At 52.9% G+C, this 24,475-nt stretch overlaps 1 protein-coding gene across 1 annotated transcript; it reads right to left on the reverse strand.

The window, feature by feature from the left end:
* Positions 1-1,104: 1,104 nt before the first annotated feature.
* Positions 1,105-23,139, reverse strand: ZMYM3 (zinc finger MYM-type containing 3; the record flags this gene model as incomplete). Its single annotated transcript, XM_080352518.1, has 24 exons — positions 1,105-1,727; positions 2,142-2,259; positions 2,348-2,602; positions 3,488-3,602; positions 4,039-4,190; positions 4,319-4,487; positions 4,876-4,979; positions 5,796-5,942; positions 6,467-6,641; positions 6,797-6,912; positions 7,493-7,664; positions 8,235-8,293; positions 12,004-12,169; positions 12,595-12,767; positions 13,339-13,489; positions 13,817-13,903; positions 17,348-17,463; positions 18,030-18,180; positions 18,741-18,953; positions 19,380-19,557; positions 19,984-20,275; positions 21,048-21,120; positions 21,526-21,569; positions 22,269-23,139. The coding sequence occupies 24 exons, from the start codon at positions 23,137-23,139 to the stop codon at positions 1,529-1,531; spliced, it is 4,296 nt and encodes a 1,431-aa protein (XP_080208644.1). The 3' UTR covers positions 1,105-1,528.
* Between the last annotated feature and the right edge of the window lie 1,336 nt (positions 23,140-24,475).

Raw genomic sequence — 24,475 nt, forward strand, 5'->3', positions numbered from 1 at the left:
CATCCTGGGAGCAGCAGGGCTGAGTAAGGGCTGGGCTGGGGCCTGGCAGCCCTGGGGAGAAAATAAACACCCACTACACCTCACTTGACTCCTGCTCTGCCCACGGGCACCGTGGCATCGCTCTCCAACCGCTCCGTCCCATGGACACGCTGCATGGGCAGGGTAGGGCCAGCACTGGGCTGGGTTGGGCTGCAGCCCTACGGGCAAGAGACAGGCAAAACAGGCCAAGCTGGCACCAGCAGGCACAGAGTCCTCATGCCAGAGCACCAAGGGCCAGACAAGGTGGGCAGCACCGGCTGGGGTGGACAGGAACAAGGTGCACTGCAGCAGTGGGGCACTGACCCTGCTCTCCTGCAGTGCCCACCCTGCCTGGGGGGAAAGCAGGGGCTGCCCAGAGTTTTCTGCATCTTTATTTGAAATGAATGGTTTCCAGAGACACAGGGTTAGTCCTACTGCCCTGGCATCACTACAACAAGACTGGTGAGCGGCTCACTCTCCACGTGAACACAGAACAGATGGCCCTAGGCCAGGGCCCAGAACAATATATACAGGCTCAAAGGAGACTGATGTACAGCTCAAGAAAAACGACCAGAACAGGAGAGGGGGCAGGAGGCAGCAGGGAGCAGCACAGCCAGAGCCAGGGTTGCCCAGGCAGGGCACTGGCACCCCGCTGCTTTGGGGAGGGAGGGGGAACCCATACAGAGCTCCTCGCTTCTGCAGGGGCTGCCCAAGCCTCTGGCCAGAGCAGAGGGACCCACTGATGGCACCTTGCATGAGGGAGGGGGGTTACAGCAAGGCAAGGGACAACAAGGAGAGAGGAGCAGCACTGGCACAGACCTGTCTCCGTCAGTTTTCTGCTGACATTGACAAAATGGAGGGAGGTGACCCTATGGCAAGGCCAGGTCTCTACCCTCACATTCCAGTGCCGGCTCCCACCCTTCCATGTAGCCAGTCCAAACCTCTCCCACCCCTGGAACAAGCCCCCCCCGACCCAACAGCTCGCAGGCTGCCAGTGGTCCTTCCCCATTGGTTTGAAAATACCATCCTGGCACAACAGCTGAGCAACCGTTCCTGCAGTGCCACCCGCAGCCTCTCACGGGGATGCTAAAAGAAGAGGGAATTAAAGGCCTCGGTGCTGCTGGTCCCAGCGATGCTCTGCCGTATTGTGCGGTTCCTGCCCTGGGGCAGGGGGAAAGGGGCAGGGGCAGGGCTGGGGGTATGGCAGGACAACAGGGCTGGGCAAGGGGAGCCGCCCCAGGGGCTCTGTCACACCTGTGCTGTGGGGACTGGCCCTGGGGAAGACGGCTCACTCAGCAGCCAGGACAGGAGGCAGGGCTGAGCACAGGGACCATATACACAGGAGAGGCCTGTAACAAGTAGGATAGGATGTCTGAGTCCGGTAAGGATGAAGGGACAGCACTGCCACAAGCACCGTCCCCTCCCGTGCTGCACGGCCCCTGCCCTGCAGTGGGAGGCAGGGAGACCAGGCGTCCAGGGCTGGAGTGCAGCCAGCCCAGCAGCACCTTGCTTAGTCCATGTCATCCTCCAGGCCACTGAGCCGGCTGTGCTCCTCATAGATCTCCCTGACAGCCAGGATGCGGTTCAGCATGCTCTCCAGCATGCTCCGGTCCATGGGGATGACAGAGTACCAGAGCGGGGACTCGGCAATGCACGACCGTTCGGGCTGCAGGTAGAAGATATCATTGCGGTTCCGCAGATTCTCAGGACTGTAAAGAGAGAGGAGGGTGAGCCCTGGGGTATCAGCTACGGGGGCTCAGAAAGCCTGGCCTGCCTTTACGGTTATCAAGGGGACCTCAAGGTTTATCACAGCCACTTATGCTTTGGCTGGATGAGGACACAAACTAAGCCTGCAGCTCGTCTCTCAGGATCAAAGGCCCTAACCACCCAAGCACCAGGGCTCATACTGCACATTCCTGCCTGTCTGGAGAGACGCAAGTAGTGGAAGGGGCTAGAGAGAAGCACTCTCTCAAACATGGCTTATATGAGCAGCACAGACCCTGCATAAGGCTTCACACTCAAGTACAAAATGTTTGGAGAGCAGCAGCCACCTCACAGAGTCCCACCAAAACTGAGAGGTGGCCTCAAAATGGCTCATGCCCCTTCTCCAGAGAAAGCCTCACCATTTGGAGAGATAAAACTCATAGAACTTGACTGGGCATCGGAGTGGGTTCATCCTGTTCTCCCGCTGCTCCAGCATCGGTACCTCTTCCTCACGCTTCCGCTTTCCAGAGCCACCATCTGCAGAGTGGAGAGAGAGCAGTGGCATGGCTGGGACCTCACAGGGGAGGCAGTGGGAGGGACAGTGAGATGCTCCATCATACCCTACCTCGGCCTTTCTTCTGCTTGGCAGGAGCATAGTAGCGGATGCTCACCACCTTTGTCGTGCCACGGGCTGTAGTGCACTTGCGGGACTGGCGCACCACATTGGTGAAGGAGAGTTGCATGTGCTCCTCTGCTGTTTGCAGCCCAAAGAACTTGGTGTTGAAGAACATGAGGGTGTTGAGGAGCACGAAGGGTGAGTAAACACCCAGCTGCTTGCACTCCCACAGGTGCTCCTCCTCGACGCGTGAGAAAACTGTGTCTGCAACACACAGAGGAAGAACCAGGTCACATCAACGGTGGCCCTGTGGCAATCTCTTCACCCTGCCCAGGCAAGCTCACTGCAAAAGACAGATGCTTCACGACATCCACTTTTTCATGAGGTTACTTCTCCAGAGCCAGCCACCAGCCACCCCAGAGAACAACCAAACCACGGGCCAGAACCCGAGTCAATCCTAACTGCCCAACCATACAGATGGACATGAAGGGTACTCCAAGTCAGTGCTCCACCTCACTCAGCCTGAGACGGAGAAGCGGCGGGCAGGACAGACACAGCCAGCTCCTGCTTAGACACACAGGTCTGGAGCCGAATGCTTCTGCCTGGGACAGCCAACATGCAGAGGGGAGGCTGGATCTGTGAACTAATCCCTGACAAGACACAGCAGGGAAAGCAGCCCAGATCACAGCATCATGAAAAGCCTCTGCAGAGCCCTAAGTTAGTCCACTCACAAGGCAGCAGCACAGCAACCCTGGCCAACACTTAGCTCAAGTGTGCAGGGCTTGCCCATGTGCTGGCCCATGCCTTTGTGTTCCCAGTGTGCCTCCCAGCTTGGTATCCTCTTTCACAAATGGCAGAAACATGACTGAAGTGATATAAAGATCCAAACTGTCCCAGGGCACAAAGCAGCTGTGCTCTGCTCCCCATTACCTAGACTCTGGGCAACAGAAGCTGCTGAGGTGAAACCAGGCTGGCTCCACTGTCAGTATGGGTCAGTACGACCCAAAGACACAGTGGGACCGTGCTGCCTGTGCCAAGGAAGAGGGCTTAGGCTTGGGCAGCACAATCAGACTGGAGGATCCAAGGCTAGAAGCACAAACTGGGTACATGTCGACATGTCGTGACTGAGGGTACTCTGGAGACACATACTATTTGGTAAGATTGTGGGTTGCCAGCCGCTCAGGGACTTGTTCAGCTCCTGCACGAAGGTCAGGTAGTAAAGGTCTGTAAATATATTCACCATACGATTGTTCTCGAGCAGGTACTAGAAAGGATAGAACACACAGTCAAGAGAGACACAGCAGCACCTGGAATGCAAACCCTCCCCTGAGAGCCCAGGGCACAGAGGCAGAGCACCCTCCTAAAATCAGCCACTTCTGGGAGCTGTGAGGAAAACCCCAGGGCATCACAAAGCAGACTTGTTGCTGAAGAACTGGACTGAGTTTGGGGAGATCTCCCAGCCCTCCTCAAGGATGTGCAAGAAGGGTATAAGGCTGGGGAATAGCTGCCACCCTACCCGCTGGGCTTGAGAACAAAGATCAGACCAGATGGGCTGATGTCCTGGGGTGAGGCACTGAAGGAGAGTTCAGTGAGTCTCTCTGGGTCCTCAGAAGGCAGAATAAAGGGTACAAGTTCCCCTCACCAGATCTGAGCCCCAGGTCTGGCTGTGGGGGATTTGAAGGCAGCAAGTCCTCCCTCACCTGCTGGATGCCAAGGCAGAGGTAATAGATGCTGTCCGGTTCATAGCGCTCCCCGTTGGGCCGTGTTATCTCCTTGACAAACTGGGCCAGGCCATAGTTGAGCTCAGCTGCTGTGCAGGCCAAAATATCTTCCTTGATCCTCATGGGCTTGGCTGTGGAGACAAGCACGGCAGCCTCAGACAACAGCCAACAGCCTGCAAGGCCAGGCACACCTCAACACCCTGGCACCCAGCTTCTGCGTGGTTTCTGCTATTCCACCCCATCCAGACAGGGCACTTACGGCCGAAGCGTAGCTCCTCTCCCTTGCTGGTTTCTCCCCCTGCGTACTTGGCTTGCACCCAGGACTTCCAGGCGTTCACGCCATACGAGTAGTTCAGCACTGTGCAGCTGGGCTGGCTGCTCACTGAGTCTCGGGAACAGCTTTCAGAGAGCACCAGACGCTTCTGCCCCTGCGGAGAGGTGTGCTGTGAGCCCGGGCACCTACCTGGGACAGATGCAAGTCCTGGCCAGCACACAGACCTGCTGACCGTCAGCTCCCTCTCAGTGTGCCTGTGCCCACGCCAGCCAAGCGAACAAGGCCCATCAGTTCTCAGGACCACAGGCAGGAAAGAGGACAGCTCTCACATGACCTGTGGCATTCAAAGCTCCTCCAAAGTGACAGACAAGTATTTTCATTCAAGGAGTGTCCCACAGGCCAGATATGGCCTGAACGGGGAGGGCACAGCCTCCCCCCAGCACACCAAAGCCTCCAGCACACTTCACCTCGCACATCCCAAACAGCAGCTCCCACTCCAAACCTAAAGAGCTTTAAGCAGGCAGCAGCCACAGAGAGCTCACCTTTCGGACAGCACGAGGCAGATCTTGCTCTGTGGACACATCATCTGGTCCCACCAGCCCACAGTCGAAGAGGAAGTCCACACTGGGGTTGATGTCAAGAGGGTCTGAAAGGAAGCACAGACAGAAGAGTTTAACTGAGATTTCTCATCCTGTCCCATGTGCTGGGCTGGTTCTTACAGCAAGATGAAGATGAATATGCAGCCCAGTACTTCGCAACATCTACTGCTGCCTGGCATGAACTTTTAGCCACAGCCCAGCTTCAGAAATACAGCTCTGGCCGATGATGCTGAGCTTTCTGAGACTAACCAGAGCCCCACACTCTCCTCTCTGATAGTTTTTTGTCTGTTTTTTAAACCTGAGGTACATTCCTCATCCCCTTGTGCCAGGCCAGCTCTAGGGACAGCCTGGCACAGGTATCCCCATTCTCCGTCCTTTGCTGTCAGCATCTTGCCTCAGCACTGCTGGGCTCCTGTAAGTCTCTGTCTCTTCTCCCAACTTCTGTCCACTAATGGACACTCAGCGATTCTGCCATATCCCAGGATGTCATGCCCTGTCCAGGTCTCTCTCTTGCCTTGCTGGATCCTCTGGAATCACCATCTATAAGCACATCAGTGCTGCTGCCCTGCTCTTGGTGCTGCTAAAATCAGCTCCTTATTCCCCCTTCTCTACAGACCTATGTTTGCCAGAGGTCAGTTACTCTAGACAAACACACACCCCTTTAAAAGAGGTGACCTCCTCACCCCTGCTGCCAGCAGCTTTCTGCAACTCTCAGTTCCCAGCCTCAAGCCTGGTCACTCCGAGGGCATGGGGAGGTAAGTACACACAGTTCTTAATGTCGCTGGCAACAGCTGGCTGCGGGCAGCGGGAGAACCCCGCAGCAGCAGGAGCAGCCCTGCACACCTGGTTCACCCAGCTCTTACTCTTAGGGAAGTCAGCCTCCAGGTCCTGGCCCGGCTCATCGAGGACATTTGCCATCTTTACAGCCATAGCCAACACATCGTCCCGTGCTGGTCCAAAGAGATCGCAGTCCTCCAGGAGACCCTCTGCACTCTGGTTACTCACCAGGTCTGCAACACAAAAGCAGATCATAAACCCAGCTTCCAATAAAGTCTTTTATCTGTTTATCCTGTGACAGCTAGGAAATGAAATCAGGCTCCCTGCAGCACAGTCCTGTGCTCAGAGGAGCACCATAGCATCTGTGCTGCCCAGCTTTCCCTGGACATCAAGATATTGGACACTTGCCCTCTCCCCAGCCACAGTCCTTGTCACTGGAGCTTGAGAAAAGCAGGCCCCAAGTAAAAAGACCTGCGAGGTTAGGGCTGATAGTTTTATGGCCACCTGAATAACCTAAGAGTGCTGCACATGTGCCACAAGACTGGCACCCCCAAAAGCGACAGTGGCAGACACTGCTCCCTGCTGCAGCTCTTCCCTCCTGGTACCTCCTCAGCAGAAGCTGAGGACTTTCTCTTCTCTGCTGCCTTTCAAAAGGCTTTGGGGGAACTGCGATCCAGGCAGATGCTCTAACTCCAAAAATTGGCAAACCCCACAGGATCCCAGCTGTTCAGCCAGACCAAGCCAAGGCAGAACCTACCACACAGGTCTGAGGAGGCCTTGTCCAGTTCCTCAGCCTCTGCAATCATCTCAGCCATGGCCAGGATGTCAGCCTCCAGGGGATTGGAGGGGATCTTCACCTTCAGCTCCTCAATGGTCTCCACAATCTTATCTGTGCTCTCCAGTGTGGTGGGCAGGAACATTGGCACAGGCACCTGTTGACAGCAGCACACCAAGTAGAGAACTGACACTCAGCCAACTAACACCAAAGCAAAGGCAGGAGAAGGGGATGAACAGAGAAGCAGGGAGGCTGCAGCAAGGCAGGACTGAGCCAGTGAGAAAACATGAGCAGGTGGAGTGTGTTGCTTACCGGGACAGGCATGGAGAAAGGCACAGGTACTTTCTGGCAGTACATATGCATAGGCACGGGTACGAAGATCGGGACGGGGATTGGCAACACAATCACCTGGGGCTTCCATTCAGCCTCTGACAAGAGCAAAAGTATGTCAGTGAGCTCGCTCCCAGCAGCTCCTCCACCCAGCCCCACTGCGCACGGCCATGCCTCTGGCCATCCAACGCCACGGCCACTCCAGCCACCAGCTTCTGTGACTTGTGGGCAGAGCTGGAGCAGCAGCAAGCCAAGCAGCCCTCCAACAAGAGAGGTTTGCCTCAGCCAGAGGTGCAAGCCCTGCTCTTAAGTGGTCCCACTTGAGAGGTCTAGTTGTCTTGCATATGCTGGAGACCACACACACATGCCAGACAAGAGCTACACAATGCAACTTGCACAGCAGATGGTCCTTCAGACAAGCTGACGAGCTCCAGAGGAACAGGAGCTGTCCCACAAGAGGTGGGATCATGCTGCAGTGCTCTCTGTGTCTCTCCTTCTGCTGCTGATGGAAATGGACTCCCCACCTGCAGCCCTGCGCTGGCCTGCGACTCCTCAGCACGGTGCCAAACACCTGGCTGCTCTGTGGAGCATTTCAAGCTGGATTCACATTTAGTCTGGAGAAGGCATGTGCCACTGGCCTTTCCAAGATGCCCCTGAAACCCTGTCTTGTTTTCCTACCTGTCTGACACCCTTTGGACTTCATTTCTATCTTGCAGGAAACGCCCCGGTTCTGCATCAGTGGTTTACACATGGCAGCTTTGTTTTTCCGAGGGGTGGCAGGAACGGGAGGAGGAGGGGGAGGCGGCGGCGCAGCTGGAGACACCTGGGCTGAGGAGGTCTTTGCTGACAGCTGAGGAAACACAGAAAGCAGCAGGTTGGTGTCCACCTCAGGCAGCACCACCTCTCCCCAACCACAGGTACAGCTGGGGAGATTCCCAAAGCACCTCCTGGAGCCTGGCAGTCCCCAAAACACACACACGCTGGGATGCTTCCAAAGTCAGATCCAGTCTAAGGACTGTCAAGCTGCTCATGACAGGCAGCAAGCCTGTGTGGCACCTTTGCAGTAGGCAGCAGAGAGGCTGGACAGGTCACTCCTGTCTCATAGGGCAGCAAGGAACATGGCGAGACAGTGACTATACCCATGCACAGGGGAGCACCATGCACAGAGCCACAATGCCACAGTGACAGGCTGTTCTGGAGCCCATCACCAGTTCCTGGGGAATTGTTATTCTTCCCCCTTGCAGGAGAGATGCTGATGCTGCCCACCCCAGCAGCTCTTATCAGCTCTCACTAGCCACACATCTTAGAACACACAGGCTGTAGAAGAATGAAATCTCCCTGAGCAATGGCAGATCTGTCCTCTCTTTGGGGACAGTCCTTTTGTGCTGTCTTGCAAACTCTTACCTCCAACAGGCCTTACCATGTTAGTCTCTGTCTTCTGTGAGGAAGAGGCAGGTGGTTTTTGCTCTGAAGTCTGACCTGTAAGAGAAAGCAATGACCCTAAGTTCAAGAGCTCCTGGGCCAACAGGTCCCACTGCTGGGACTGGAGGTGGCAGCAGCCAGAGGGCAGAGACAGGCTCCCCAGAAACTGCTCCTGGCCGCTCCAGGAACAGTTAATGTTTCCACAACCTCTAGCCCTAGCAGCCCAGAAGACACAGCTCCAAAATGAACTCATTCCCATGTCATTTTGTGCTCCCTTGCAGTCCACCCATCCCCATCACAGCAGGTCAGGAGAAATCCCAGCCTCTTGTAGAGAGAGGAATCCAGGGCTCTATTCCCAGCTCTGCCTATTGGCTTGCTGTACCGAGCCATGGCCCCTCCCTGTGCCTCCATCTCCCTGCTACAAATAGCTTGGCAAAGTGCTTCGAGATCCCTAGGAAGAAGGTGACAGAGCTAGCAGTAGCGTTACAAGATATGGCAGAAAGCAGAGAGACAGCTTTGCCCCAGCCCTAGGGATGCAGTCCGCTCCCCTAAAGAAAGAGGGGATCATCTGCAGGTCAGAGGCACGTGTGGCAGATACTTGTCGCAGGTGGTGACATCATCATCCCAGTTTGGATGATAAATCCAGCCCATTTGCACTGCAGAGAACCTGCACCCATCTCAAAGGCTGACGAGCTAAAAGAGCACCCTCATCCAAGTCTCCCGTGAGCCCAGGTCACCTGTGTGGCTCAGAAGAACTGCCTTCTGCAGCACTCACTAACCGTGGGCCATGCACGAAGGAGAGACCTGCAAGGACAGCAGCAAGTCTCCACACCCAAAGGGAGTGGCGGGTCCATTGGCACCTCCTACATACAGATGGGCTCTCCAGGAATGACTCAGACACCCAAAGAACCAACACATGGGCATTCACACTGTGCAGATTTCCTCTGTCCCAAGGAAACAGAGGACAGCTCTGGAGCAACCGGAGGCCCAGCAGGGTCTACTTGCTGACAGCAGGACAGGCAAGCTCCAGTCGGAGGAAGCTCCCTAGCCTACAGCTGAGCATTCAGCCATAGGATCTGCAACGGTCTCGATGAATCCAAGAACTCCCCCTGACCAGCCTGAAGTGGATGGGCAGCAGGTCTAAGTGGGAGACATTAGTGGCTTGAATGAGAAAAAACAAGCTATGGAGTATGAGCAGAATTTTTGCTGCAGCAGAATCAAAAGTAAAGTTGATTGCCCCACAGGCAGTGATTTAGGACTAAGGGAAAAAACACATTCTCCTGCCACAAAAGCTCCACATGTTACATGTCCAGGCTTCCAGGCAAGCTGCAGCTTATTCTGTACTTTCAACCCAGCACCAGCAAGGAGCTGTGAAGGCATTGCTGGCAACCAGGACTTCTGGCCGTCTGTCCTCTCCAGTTGGATGGCCCCATGCAGAGCCAGTTCCCCTTGGAAGACTTTGGGCACAGTTCTGTGGCAGAAGCTCCTCAATCCCTCAAGACACAGGCTGTTTCCAGCAAAGGAACGGCCCCTTTTATCATCAGCAAGCACCCTTAAAATCACCAGTTTGGCAGCACCTACTGGGTCGCAGGAATTAATGGGTTTAGGCAACTACTGGCTGCAAGAGAAGGAGCAAGTAGTCAGCAGCTCTGCCCAAGAGAGGCCCAAAATCCAGACAGCCCCTTGTGAGCTGGCAACACAGCTGCCAGGTCCACAGAAGACCCTGGCTGGACCAGGCAGAAGCTGTTCCTCACCATGCAATGCTCCTCCCCAAATCCCCTGCACAGCACACTGGGCTGGAAAGCTTTGTGTGACCACACGGCCCTGGCTCCAGCACCCTTCCCACGCAAGGTGAGCAGTACCCCACAGCCCTGGGACCAGACCGCCCACAACTGTGTCAGAACACACAGAGAGCCCAGCGTCACCAGTGGCATTCACCAAGCATGGCAGCTGCTGGGGCAGCCTGGAGCTGGCACTCAGCCGAGTGTTCACCACTGCTGAGACGCTTTTTCTTGGCTGCCCTCACAGTCCTCTGCCTCCCAGGGTGCATGGAGGGGCAGCTGTGGCATGATGAAGGGTTATGGCCCATGTGCCACATGGCAAAGTTCTTGGGGGCCTCCAGAGATGCTGGGCGAGGCTCAGACTCTCATGGTTGTCGGTGGTGGAAAAGGTACTTCTCAGTCTTGTGGTTCATGGCTCCAAGGAGATAATAGGCAAATGGTATGAAACATGCTTCCCTCTGCAGGGAGAGCTTGCTCGCTGTGCCTGTGTACCAAAAGCAGTGTTACTGGTCCTTCAGAGGCAAGATGCCTTGAAGGCAGAGGACAAACGAACAGCATGGCTAGGGCTGTGGAATCACTTGGTGAGCTACAGGAACCAGCAAGTTTAACACTTCTTCCTCCCTTGGGAAGCACGACAGTCTGTGCCCCACCAAGCAGACTCCCCCAGGCACCCTTGTGCCAGCAGAAACCAACAGTTCCTCATCCAGGTCACTCCAACGTGTTGCCACTTGAGCCATCACCTCACATGGCCTTTTACAGAGCACAGATCTTGAAGGCAGGTTGGGGATCCCCAAGCTGGGGGAACCTGCTGCTTCTGGCAGAGCAGTTCTGCTTTGCTGCCCAAGCAGTAGTGACATCGAGGGCTTCCCCTGTTTTGCAATTGGCCCATTGCTGTCAGGAAAGGAACAAGAAGTGTGGAGATGGAGGACGAGGTCTCTCACGGGAAGGTCCTTGCTTTGGTTTCACCTCCTTGGCACACCCTAGTCAGGGTTTTACACCTTGTGAAATCCCAGGAGGGGCAGCAAAGCCCTGAGCCTGTGATGCAGGTATCTGTTGAAGCTTGATGCACCAAAGTAAGTCCCACCATAATCTGGAGGCATTTTAACTAGATCACACAGATTACCTGGAAGATCGTGGCCTATGAAAGACCAGGCAGAATGAGACTACATGAGTGTCCGAGGGTCAAGTGATGTCTTGTCACTGTCACTATGAGCACCTTCCGTCCTGAGGGATCCCAAAGCACTTTGCAATCTTCCAGAAGCAACTGGCAACTGATATGAAATGGGGCAACAGGCAGTGAAAATCTCCTCTCCAGCTGGAACTTCACGGTTGCAGAACGGGGTTATCCGGGACACGGGGTTGGCAACTCCCAAAGCTGCAGCGATCTTTGGGTAAGTGGTAGGACTCCAATCTAACATGGCAAGACACAGTGCCTCCAGCAGCTCAGCACTCGCTCAGGATTGTTCTAGGTTCAGCTCTGGCTGAGGAGAGCCCACCTACAGCATCACCAGCACCACGTCCTGCAGCACCCTGTGTTTTCCTTGAATGTTTCCCATCCAAGCACTGACCTGGCCCAATCCTGATTATCTTATGAGATCTGAGAAGGTCACAGCTCGGAGGTGGTGTGAGGCTGCAGGTGGATTATCATGCCAAACCACGCTGTCCCCTAACCCTGCAAATCGAGCTCTCCGCTGGCAACATGAGGATGTTAAATCCCTGAGTATCCTCGCTAAGAGTGTGAGCTACAGGCAGCACGCTGGCACCGGCTCCTCCCGTCTGGGCCCTGTGTGTCATAGAACCATAGACGTTAGAGATGGAGAAGCCCCATTAGGTCCCACTCCGTCCTTTCCCCCCCAAGGGCCAGTGCAGGATTGTTCCCTAGCGTCTCATTCAGTCCCGGGCAGGAAGCTTCCACCCCTCGCTGTTCAGTCTTCCCTGTGTCTCTCGCACTGAGCTATGCAGGTCCCCTCCCTCCCTCCTACTCACTGTTCAGCAGGCTCTCGGGGCCCTTCTGCGTGTCCAGGTTGGGCTGGTTCTGTTGATTGTAAAATCGCAGCAGACACTGCTGGTTGCAGAAGTGTTTGATTTGCCCCCGCCAGTGGATGGTTTCCAGCAGCTTCCCCTGACGCTTGCAGGCATGGCACCGAGCTGCCTAAAGCCCGCATCAGCAGGAGAGAAACAAGGAGTAACTAACCACACCCCCTCCGAGTGCAACACAACTCTCCAGTGAAAGGTGCACCGAGCAAGGTGCTGTGAGCTTCCCCACAGCAGTGCCCTGCCAGTGCCAGCCGGGGACTCCAGCGGTGCGAACTTCTCACGGCAACACTAGCCACGGATCCAGCACTGTGAGCTTCCTCAGTGCAGTGCTCTGGCAGGATCAGCTGGGGACTCCAGCTACGTGAGCTTCCCCGTAGCAGTGTCCCGTCATTGCCAGGCAGGACTCCAGCAGTGCCAGGTTCTCCGCAGCAGTGCCAGCCAGACTCCAGCAGTGCGAGCTTCCTCAGTGCAATGCCCACTTTTATCTGGGTGCTGTGCCCACCACAGCACTTAGCACAAGCTGCCAGTGCCAATACTGACCTTGAAGTACCAGAGCAAGTATTTGCTTTTGCAGTCTTCACTACAGAAGTCCCAGGTGCTGCCCTCCAGCTGCTCGGTGACCGCCCGCTGGCAGGTCTGAGAACAGTAGGTGCAGGTGATGCAGCACAGGCCCAGGTTCTTGGTGAAATCCTGTTTGTAAAGAAGCACACACCCTGCGGAGAAACAATAGGAGTGAAACCTTCCCAGGATGAACTGGGGGCCTCCCTGACCCAAACATGACCAGAATCCAGGTCTGCGGAGACAACAGAGCACACGCAACACACTGTAGGGAACAATCCAGCACTGGCCCCTGGGGCTGGGATAAGATGGGACCTCATGGGGACTTGCCATCTCTCACCTCCATGCTTCTAGGAAGAGTCTGACTCCAACCTCCTGTGTGCAGGAACCCAGCAGGCAGGGCAAGGCCAGGTCAGGCCAGCCCAGACGCAAGAGCGTAGAAGTGCATGATGACAGGAGGAGCGGAGCTGCCACCTGCTGTCTCCCCAGCCCCCAGAGAGAGAAAAGCTGTGAGAAAGCCCTCCCCAAGGACACAACGAATGGTAAAGATCTTGCCCTAGGGCCTGGCTGGACAGCAAGCCATCCCCACGACAGTCCTCCCTTCACTTCATGGCAAGGCTCTCGCCCCAGGGCCTGGCTAAGTCAGTCTCCCCTCTGTTCCTCTCCATGCTCTCTTCTCATCCCCCAGCATGGGGGCTCTGCCTCTCCCGTGCCTTCCCCAAGTACCTTCGCTGCAGAAGTTCTTCTCCACTCCAGAGAAGCGGATCTTCTCGTGCAGCAGCTTCTCCTGCTTGCAGTGCTCACACTGAGACACCACCCCGTGCAGCCGCTTAAAGTCCTCACAGCAGTCCTTGCAGCAGAACTGATACACCTTGTCCTGCCAAAGAGACCGCCACCGCGTCAGCCAGGCTGCCAGGAGGTCCACAGGCTTCTCAGGGAAGCAAGAGCAAGACTAAGGGGCTGAGCCAAGTCCCCAGCTCTCCTGGCACAGGGTCTGGCAGAAGTGGTCTCCTGCTGCCCTTCTGACATCCTGCTGAACATCAGGAGAGCAGCACTCAGCGCAGGGTCTCCAGGCGCGTCTCTGCAGCTAAGGCATTCCGAGCACTGGCACAGGAGCTCTGTGTTGAGCAGGAAGGGGAAGGAGCCCTGCAGTCCTCATGGGGGTTGACCTCCGCCTCAACATTTCCCTGGGGAAAGTCCTCACCTGCCAGTCTAGGATCTCCGGCTTCCCGCTGAAAAGACTGTGGCAGTAATGGCAGCTGAGGTGGATCCCACCTTCTGGGCTGGTGCGCTGCAGGAGACAGAGAAGCTCATGGAGGGAGAGGCACGCGGAGGGCAGCGAGCACTCCCTTCACGCTGCCGCCTCCTCCTGCCTCCGCCACCCCTCACGGTCCATCTGCCCCTGCTCAGACCTGCGCTCGCTGCCACTGTCAGTGATTCACAGTCCACCAAGATCATGTTCTCAAGCTCCAGGAGAGCAGATTCTTGAGCAATTTCACTTGGCTTCCAGTGTACTGGCTCCAGCTCTTCTCAGGAAGGCAAGCTTTCAAGCTGCCACCCCTTTGGATTTGAAAATGTTAAGAGATGTGGGGCTCCACTACCTCTTCTGGGAATTTCTCTAAAAGATCTTGAAACACAGGTGCCTGGTTTCTGTTCTCAAGGTAATGCAACTTCAGAATTCAAGAAGCCGCTCTCATCCCACCTTCTTCTGCTAGATTAAACAGGCATTTAGCACTTGGTGTCTTGTCCACAATGATATATTTATTAATCAAGTCATCCTCCTGGTTTTCTTTCTGATAACCTCAGTAAGGTGCTCTGTGAGTGCTTCAGTACATGCATTTTTCAAGACCAAATGTGATTTTTCAGTCTTTTTTCAGCAGACTTGCAATTTTTCTTCAATATAGAAAATAAAGGGGATACCAGATGAACATCCTTCTCATCTGTGCACCATCCTAGGTAGCTCTTTTGATCCCTATCCCCCAAACTTTAATGCCTTGTTCCTCTGCTTGTACTTGCAACAACTTAATTAATCCTTTCCTCTGTGGATGTAAACTGAGACACTCATACTGACTGGCTTATCTGCTGTAATCCCAGGGCCTTTTCAAAATCCTTACTTTCCCAGGACTTGCATTTCCATGCTACTTGAGTAAGGCTGATACAGGATCTCGCACTAAACTGTGTTTCAGCACATGCTAAGAGAAGCCAGCCTTGTCAAGCAATCCCATTGCTTTGCTTACTGTGACCACGCTGACCTCAGTAGGAGTTAACACTTTGCCAGTTTTTGTTTCATCTGCAAAATTTTATCATGCTTACTTTGACTTTATTGTCAGATGACTGATGAAGATGTTAAACTCCTTGGGCTTAATACCAATCCCCAAGAAGCCATCTTGAAACACTCTCTTCAGTGTTTTTTCTTTGACAAGTGTGTTCTGAGATCTGCCAGCAAGACAGCTCTTAATCCAGGATACGTACTGGAAAAAGGCAAATATCGCACCAATTTTTAAAAAGGGTAGAAAGAAAAAGCCCGGGAACTACTGGCCTGTCAGCCTCATCTCTGTGCCTGGGAAGATCATGAGACAGATCCTCCTAAAAGCTGTGCTAAGGCTCATGGAGGACAGGGAGGTGATTCAGGACAGCCAGCACGTTTTCACCAAGGGCAAGTCTTGCCTGACCAACCTAGTGGGCTCTACATCACTACATCACTGGACAAAGGGCGGGCTACAGATGCCATCTGTCTGGACTTATGTAAGGCCTTTGACATGGTCCCTCACAACATCGTTCTCTCTAAATTGGAGAAATAATGATTTGATGGGTGGACCGTTTGGTAGAGGAAGAATTAGTTGGATGGTCACATCCAGAGGGTAGTGGTCAATGGCTCAACGTCCAGATGGAGAGCAGTGACAAACGGTGTCCCTCGGGGGTTCACACTGGGACCTGTACTGTTTAGTATCTTCACCAATGGCACAGACAGTGGGATTGAGTGCACTCTCAGCAAATCTGCTGATGACAGCAAGCTCAGTGGTGTGGCTGACACGCCTCAGGGACAGGATATCATCCAGATGGACCTGGACCAGCCTGAGAAGTGGCCCCATGCAAATAAGCCTCATGAGGTTCAACAAGGCCAAGTGCAAGGTCCTGCACCTGGATCAGGGCAACCCCCAGTACCAATACAGGCTGGGGACAAAGGGATTGAGAACAGCCCTGTGGAGAAAGACTTGAGGGTACTGGTGGATTAAAAGCTGGACATGAGCCAGCAATGTGCACTTGCAGCCCAGAAGGCAAATCGTATCTTGGGCTGCATAGAAAAATGTATGGCCAGCAGGTCAAGGGAGGTGATTCTGCTCCTTTGCTCCACTCTGGTGAGAGCCCACCTGGAATCCTGTGTCCAGCTCTGAAACCCTCAGTACTGGACAGACATGGACCTGTTGGAGACAGGCCAGAGAAGGCCACAAAAATGATGAAAAGGCTGGAACAGCTCTGCTGGGAGGACAGGCTGAGAGAGTTGGGGTTGTTCAGCCCGGAGAAGGCTATGGGGACATCTTATTGCAGCCTTTCAGTACCTAAAGGGGACCTATAAGAAAGATGGGGACAGACTTTTTAGTAGGACTTGTTGCAATAAGGCAAAGGGCAATGGTTTTAAACTAAAAAGACAGTAAATTTAGACTAGATGTAAGGAATAAATTTTTTACAATGAGGGCGGTGAGGCCCAGGCCCAGGTTGCCCAGAGAGGTGGTGGATGCCCCATCCCTGGTGACATCCCAGGCCAGGCTGGATGGGGCTCTGAGCAACCTGATCTGGTTGAAGATGTCCCTGCTCATGGCAGGTGGTTGGACTAGATGAGCTTTAAAGGTCCTTCCCAACCCAAACTACTCTATGATTCTATGATTCAAGTCTTATGAACTCTACAGCTACCATACCAACACCATTTGTGATCTCAGTGAAGGATTACATCAAGGATTAAAACAAATAAACCCAAACAAACACACACCACCCAAAAAAACCAGTCAACAACCAATACAAAAAACGTAAGAAAAAAACAAACTCCAAACCCAAATGCCGCAGCTGCTAGAAACTAACTCTCTACCTCTAGATTCTCTTTCTCAGTTGTCCAAGCCATGTCCTGGCCCAAGTTTCCCAGGTCTACCTGGCTGTTGCCTTGTTCTTTGACAACTGTACAAAACTAACATTCTTCCAGTTGCCTTTGAATACTCCAAACATTTCACATATGCTGAAACTTAACATCAGAAGATTAAAAACCTCCAGTCAATTCTTTGAGGATTATTAAACATGAGGTATCCAGGCCTGCTGGTTGCACATTTTTAGACAACACATTCTAGAAGACTTATGCTCTTTGGTGATGCCTGGCTCAGAGGGCAGCTGTGCCCCTTTCCACCCCACTAGCAGGTGCCCACTGTGCTTTGCTACCTTACTTGTGCTTTTGCTTGTGCCCTCGTAAGGCCACTACCTCCCAAATCACTCACACTGCACTCCCGCTGGGCACAACCTGATAAGACAGGAGAGAACTACAGCTCATCTCATCCCAATGGAGGAAGGGGGAGACAGGGCCAAGACTGAGTTATTGGCAACTACAGTCACTGCAACTCTTGTGCTCCTGCAGAGACTTTCTTACAGACTTTTCCTAAGGAGCTTGAGGAAGGTGGACCCTCTGCCAAGTGTGAAAGGAGGCATGAGCTCAACGGCCCAGCCCAGCCCAGCACGAAGGACATTTCAGTACCTGGAATTTGGTCCAGCAGCTGGGGCTGCAGAACTGGTAGACAACCCGGTCTGTCTTGTTGTAATAACAGGGTTCAGATAAACTCTTTCTGCAGAAGCTGCAGGGTCTAGGGGGACCTGATGAAACAGATAGGAATTGGTGAGGGCAGCAGCACAGGACGTGGGACTGGATTCTGAGGATGGCATGCGAGCTATTCACTCATCCTCAGTCTGTAAAGCTGTTATCAAAAAGCAAGGGACAAGAACACCAAGAAAAACAACAGCACCAGATTCTGCTAGGACAGAAATGTTAAACACAGATGGAGAGCAGAGTGGTTCAAGAAAGTGACCTTGGCTCTACAGGAATTTGGGCAAACAGGCTGCATTACTTGCACCAGAGACCATACCCATTCCTGGACACCCTGGTACTCCATGTAATGGAAAGGGCAATGCCAGCACAGTATGGCACTATAATGGCTTCCTGCATTCTCAAGAACGGTAATGTACACTAACCCTCAGTATTAATTTGTCTACATGCTGCAAGGGTTCCTCTGTCTCCAAATCTCCTTCCACTTGTCTCACTGCACTCCTCCCCAGGCCAGCAACGTGCCTTCTTTCCAGTCTCATCCACATGCAATAAATAGTGCCAAGGAAGGAGTTAAGAGTGGAGAGGTGACCGATTCCATGTACGTAGGTGCTCTTACCAACCAAGCCCGACTGCTTCACTTTGTGGGAGGTAGTGCAGCAAATGGAGCAGAACAGGCCCATCTTGCCACTGCGATCCATGTTGGGCAGCATGTCGAAGTTTTTGCACAGCGTCTTGCACCACATGCATGGGTAGACTCGAGTGTTCTTCTGCAAACACAGAGCAGAACAGAGCTGCCAGGGAGACCATTACAGCCAGCGAGGTCCAACCCTCACATCCCACCCTGCCGCTGCATCCACCACGGGGCAGCTCCCCTACAGGGAACACCTCCTCATGCCAGAGCCAGGCTCACAGTCTGCAGATTCAGGTGGCAGCAGAAAAAAAGATCACCTTAGCAGGAATATAGAGCTTGGTAACCCCATCAAGACAGTTAAGTGAAGCCTGCTCAGGCCACAGAGGAACATATCCAGCCAAGCTTTCGGGAGACACCCAAAAAAAGCCAGCCCATGCTAACTGCATATACCAGTGTCGCTGCACAGTCCAGCTTATTGAGTGCCTGACCCGCACGCAGGCACAAGGTGGGCCCCACGCAGAATAAATAAATTCTGTTTGCTTCAAAGTTTCTCCACAGCAACGTCTTAAATGTTTTGTCAGCAATAAAAAGCCAAGGGGATTCAAGTCATCGGCTATTGCATAATGTGCCCTGTGCCAAGCAAAGGAGCTGTGTGCCCACAGAGACCCCCCACCCCAGGCAGCTGACTCCACACACCTTCTTGTAACTGTTGAGACAGGCAGAGTTGCAGAAGCGTTTTTGCTGGCCTTCGTGGAAGAGGTACTCCAGGGGCAAGCCCTTGTTGTAGATGTAAAGTCCGCAGTTATCACAGCAGTTGGTTTTGAGCCCTTTGGTGGCCCGGAACTTGGTAAAGCAGGCATCGCTGCAGATGCGGTGAACCACGCTCCCATTGCTGACCTCATGCTGGATCTGCAGAGACATCATCACTGTCACTCCCCAAAACCAGCACGTGCTTCCTTCCAACACGTGTGCACCACTGCTACCACAGCCCTTGTGATAATGGGCTCGCACACCAAAACTTGGGCAAGTGCCATACTGGAGGCTGGTGCGGACTCAGGATGGGCTCCCTCCCCAAATGTCAGCAGGGCAATTGGGAGAGTGGAAGAGCAAGAAGCAATGAGCTCCACGACGGAGAGAAGCAGAAGCCTTATTTCTTCTGCTGGAATAAGGACTGTAGTAAGGAAGGACTTGGAGCGAGCCCAAGCCAGCTCAGAGGCTGAGACTTCACAGCACGGGAGAGCCTGGCAAACACCCTGTGATGGTCCCAGGCGTGGCCAAGTGCTACAGGTCACAAGCACCTCATCCAGCACACAGGAAGGACAAGCATTTGTTTACCTCGCCAGGTTTGTGGCAGACACTGCAGCGGCTGATGTCTGAGGCATCTGCGGACTGAGGTGCTGGTCTGTGCTGCTGGGCCTCGTAGAGGGACAGGCAGACAGAGGTGCAGAACTCGTGGAAAGAGCTGCCTGAACCGATCTGGGCAACGACAGAGTCCTTGGTGTTCCAGATCTCCCTGGGGATCAGGAGGGGATGTGTTAGTGCAGGCACACACCAGTCCTGTGAAGGGACAGGATGGCACAGGACTTTTTGGCGTCCCAAAAGGGTGGCAAGAATGGTCTCACAGCAGCTTCTCTCCCAGCCCAAAGGGGTGGAGCCTGAAGATGGATCATGTTGAAAGTGGTTTTGAGAGGAGGCTGGGATATGGGCATTGAGCCCGGGGACAGGCAGGGAAAGGCAATAATGTGAAGGGGGCGTAGCGAGCATGGGATGGACAGTGTGTGAAGGAAGACATGGAGTAGCAGCTGGCAGTGGGCACGAGTGATGTGAGTGAATGGGAAGCATGAGGGTCACTGGGACGGGGGCTGGCAGGCAGGGCTGTGGGGTAGGTGAATGGGGTCACAAGTGCAGGAGCATTGAGGAAAGGGAAATGCACACCCACTTTTTACAGAAGGTGCATATTTTCTTGCCAGGTGGTCTTTTTGAGAAGGTGGTGAGACAGGAGCTGGAGCAGAAGAGCTGCGGGAGCCCTTTACGCTGGTAGGCAGTTTGGCCCTTCTGCAGTGGGGTCCGGCAGTTGGCACAAGTCATCTTGGTGACAGTAGAGCGGGCAGCTCGCTGAGCCATCTGAGTGCGTAAAGACATGCGAGTTGAACGTCGGGTACGAAAAGGAACAAAATCCTCATCGTTGGGATCATCCACCATTGCATCAGAGTCTTCGTCAGAGACCGGAACTGCAAAGCAGCAAAGAAAGATGCAGAGAAAACCCTGATGAGGAACTGAGAAAGTTCTGCCATGAGACACATGCTGGGGCTTTCTGAGGTCACCTTCCTACATGCTTTGTACCTGTTTGCAGGGAATGGTAAGGGGACCCCTAAAAGATACTCTACTGGAATTGGAGATGAGTCAGGAGATCTTTAAGTAAACTGGGCTTAAGTAAATTCCTCTCTAGGAAGTAACGATCTGCCAAGGTTGAGCGGAAGCTCAAAGTGTGAATATTTACAGCTGAAAACCTCCAAGAACTGGTAGACCTTAAATGGAACAAGCTGGGTCACCAGCCTCCAGCACAGGCAGGCAACGGAAGAGCAACACACCAATGGGAACGGCACACTGATCCTTCACATCTCAAAGAACAGACACTTCACATACTTCTGCAAGAAAATCCCCAAAAATGCAACCTTCCTTCAGACAGCCTGCTGCCATAGAGACAAAGGAAGAAAGTTCCTGGCTGAGGATATGGAGGATGGATTTCCTGGGAACAATCCCAGAGTCTCATCCTATTACTTGGTGCCCACATACCTGTAAAAATACTACAACCCTTCCTTCACCCTAAGTACCCTGAGAAAGCAAGGCAAGAACCACACCATGAAGACTCGCAGGGTGAAAGGACCAGCCCCTGAAAGTCTTCACAGAAGCTCCAGAGTTCCCACCATGAACTACCTGCCCACAACAGGCCTGGGCTCTGCTCCTTGGCTGAAAACAGGCACTGACCCCCCAGTTACTCACTGCTCTCAGAGGAGTTCACAGTTTCGAGCCTGGCAGCTTCTGATCTTCTGGTTCGTTCACTTCTTTTGTGCTCCTAGAAGACATTCAGGAAATACTTAGGCTAACCAAGGATAAATAACCCAGATCATGGTGGAGTTCCAGTTTCTGTGATTTGCTTTCCCAATAACTGAAATACAACTGAAGGTTTCCCAATAACGCTGAAAACAGATAAGACTCCATGGATATCTGACCAGAGCTGGAAAGGTGGGGGAGAGGGGGAAGGAGGCATATGAGAATGACATTCCAGCTGGGTGTAGCAGGGACACACTGAAGCCACATAACAGCACAGGGGCAGTGCAGAGGGATCACCCATCACAGAGGGCATGCAGCCTCCTCCCGAGAGGGGCGACAAGACAGCCAGTGTTCCTCATGGAGTTTGACAACAGCCAGCCACCCTTTGTGCTCCTGTAGCATACGTACTTGATTGCATTCTCCTCACCTTGTCCATTCGCAGCTCACTTCCCTTCCAAGAGAGGCCTTCTCCTGGAACAGAAGCACAGAAGAAGCTTGCACCTAACATCTTGCTCTTCTCCAACAGAAGAAGGCAGGTGTTCTGCAAATGCAGCCACCCTTTGGGTCAGTCTGCACATGAATTCTCAGACAGTCCTGGCTAACAAGCACAGTTCCAGTGGTGATCAGACACAGGAAAGCTCCTAAACCCACCACGTGTAGTCAGAGATCCAAACACGCGGCTTGGGAGGAGTCCTGTATGAGGGAGACCTCCCTGCATGGGGGAGGCAAGCTGGGCAGTTGCCTTCAACTGTGTCTGACCGAGACCGAGCATCTGCTGAGCACGGCCAGCCTGGGCAGAGGGACTTTGCCAATTGGAAACACCTTCCCCTGGTGACCCCCAGTTCCAGCAAAGACTCCAGTGATGAAGAATGTGAGCTAAGCTGATGCAGCTTTATCAGGGAAGCTGCTCGCTGGCACAAGCATTGAAAATCAAAGTTAAAGCTATGAAAGGCAGAGCAAGAGCTTATGTGCACTAAGGAAGCAGGTTCCAGAGCATTATTCTCTGTAAGCAAGACACTTTCCCCAAATCTAGCCCATCAGTAGCACTGATAACTTCCATCGCAGCAGACAAAGGGAAAGGTTGGGGTGCAAAACAGATTCCAGCTTCAGCAGTGGGCAGCAGGATGACTTCCTGAGCAATAGACAAGTTCTGCAGAGATAGCAACCTACCTGCTGGTGGTGAGGCTTCCTGTGCTTTCAGTACACTGCTTTCTTTAAGTGAGTTGTTCCCACTATCATCCCCTTCTTCTGCCTGGTTTTCCTCTATGGGCTCAGGGGGCAAAGCTGCACTGCTGTCTGGGCTCAGTTCCACCTCTGCTTCCCCTGCCAGCCCTTCCCTCTGCATGGGTGAGCTTTTCCTTGGTGCCTTCAGCCTCATCTTCTTTGTCTGTTTAAGATTAAGTTGTGGTGGGGCCCTTGGTGGGCTTGAGGATTGTGCTGTGATTTCTTCCATGGCTGGGGCACTGCTGAGGTCCCTAGAGGCAGGAATGGGCTGTTGAGGCGATTCAGGGGCATTGTCCTCAGACAGTGCAGGAATAGCAGCAGCACTGTCTCCTTTTAGGTCCCCAGAATCATTTTTTGGTGCATCTTCCCCTTCTTTCCATGTTTCTGGAACAAGGGCTTCTCTAGAGAGGGCAGAGGAGTCCGCTGGTCCATCCCCCGCATCCTGGGAAGGACGTGCCTTACATAGCCCATCCAGACCCTCTGCTTTATCTAGCTCAGTCAAGTTAGCAGTTTTATCCAAGTCATCAGGTTTCTCCAGCATATCCAAGACACTAGGTTTATCTAGAACGAGGTCGTTTGATTTGTTTAGTTCAGACAGGCCATCTGCTTTAACTAGAAGGTCCATGTCCCCATCTGCAGTCATCTGCTTAGATTGATCCCAGTCAGGGGGCTGAAGAACTGAAACTTCCTGGGTAGAAGCTGTTTGGGAGCCCAAGAGATCTTCCCCAAACTCCATGTGAGCAGGGAGATCACCAATAAGTGGTTTGTCAGGCAAGGACAGGGGGTCCAAAGATCCCAAAAATTCACTGGAATCCATTTAGCAGATGGCAACTGGAAATGAGAGAGAGACTTACAAGTTAATGAAAAGTAGTCTAACACAGTGCATGAGCTGTCTACTCTCCTGAACACCAGTGGGTGAAACACGACCCAGTAATCCTGCCAGCCATAACCAGGACACCAGCAGGTCAATCACATCTACCTGTGAGGTTACAAAACTCTAAAGCCAAACAGCAGCAGTGGGACACAGCGGTTTGGTAGAGCAAACCTTCAGGAACTGCATGGCCTCTGCACGCCCCACCACAGCAGAGCAAACACACTTGCTTATGCTAAATGACACCCTGGGGTATCAAAAATGACTCCAGTACCAATTCAGGACGCTTCACACAGCTGTTCTGTGGTGTAACGCCCCCATCCCTGCCTTCCTCTCTGTCTCACCAGACCCAAATCATCTGGCCTGTCCTTTCTCCCGACCTGTTCTCATGGAGCTAAAGCTCCTTTTATTTTTAAAATAGCTTTTCTCTTAAACATAGAGGCAGAAAAAACACCTTCACAGCTCTGTAGCCTGTGCCTTGAACAAGATACAGGATGACAAGATGCATGAATCTTGAGGACAGATACAAACCATATTATAGAGTAACTACAGCTAGCTACAGCATAGGCCCAAAGCTATGTAGGCTAATATTCAGGCACAGAAAAATTGGAAAACCTTAAGCTTTAACTAGGAGGAACCCTCGAGAGTGGCAAAAAGAAAGGTGGTAAAGCCCGTGATGTTAAAAGCAGTCACAAGTGGAAGAACAAGTAGCAAAGTAAACACAAGAGTGCAATGCGGAGTCAGGAAAAAAGACCAGTGTGACCTCCCCAGAGCAGGCTGTAAGTAGACACTACGAGGAAGGCACCAGAATCAAAAGATGTGGCACAAACCTATTCCTCTCTATTAGAGTCATTCTAATTCTAAATTTGGCGCTGGTTTAAGTCACGAAGCAGAAGATTCAGTATTCTTGTCTATTGGGGCTTACTATGGGCACAACTCATCTATATCAATGGAGGAGGAAGCCTGAAATAATGTGATGATGGCTGATTAATTCTTTATGTCCTTCCCTCTGAAAGGATAAGCAAGTCTCACTCACGAATGGTTTAGTCAGAACTAAACAGGACGTATTTGGACAGAGAATATACCCAACTTCTGAAACTCATTTAAGGAGGAGTTTAGGGGATCAAACTCTATAGCTGGAGTTCAAAGACATTGCCTCCTTATTTTATCTAAAAACACAGTGACATTTTCTGTTTCACAGTGGCAGATAAGCACTGTTCCCACAATCACAAACAGAAACTATGGAAGATGTAATCTTCAGAGATGCTCAGCAAGTTCTAAC

This window comes from Nesoenas mayeri, assembly GCF_963082525.1.
Source record: "Nesoenas mayeri genome assembly, chromosome: 13".
NCBI classification, from domain to species: Eukaryota; Metazoa; Chordata; class Aves; order Columbiformes; family Columbidae; genus Nesoenas; species Nesoenas mayeri.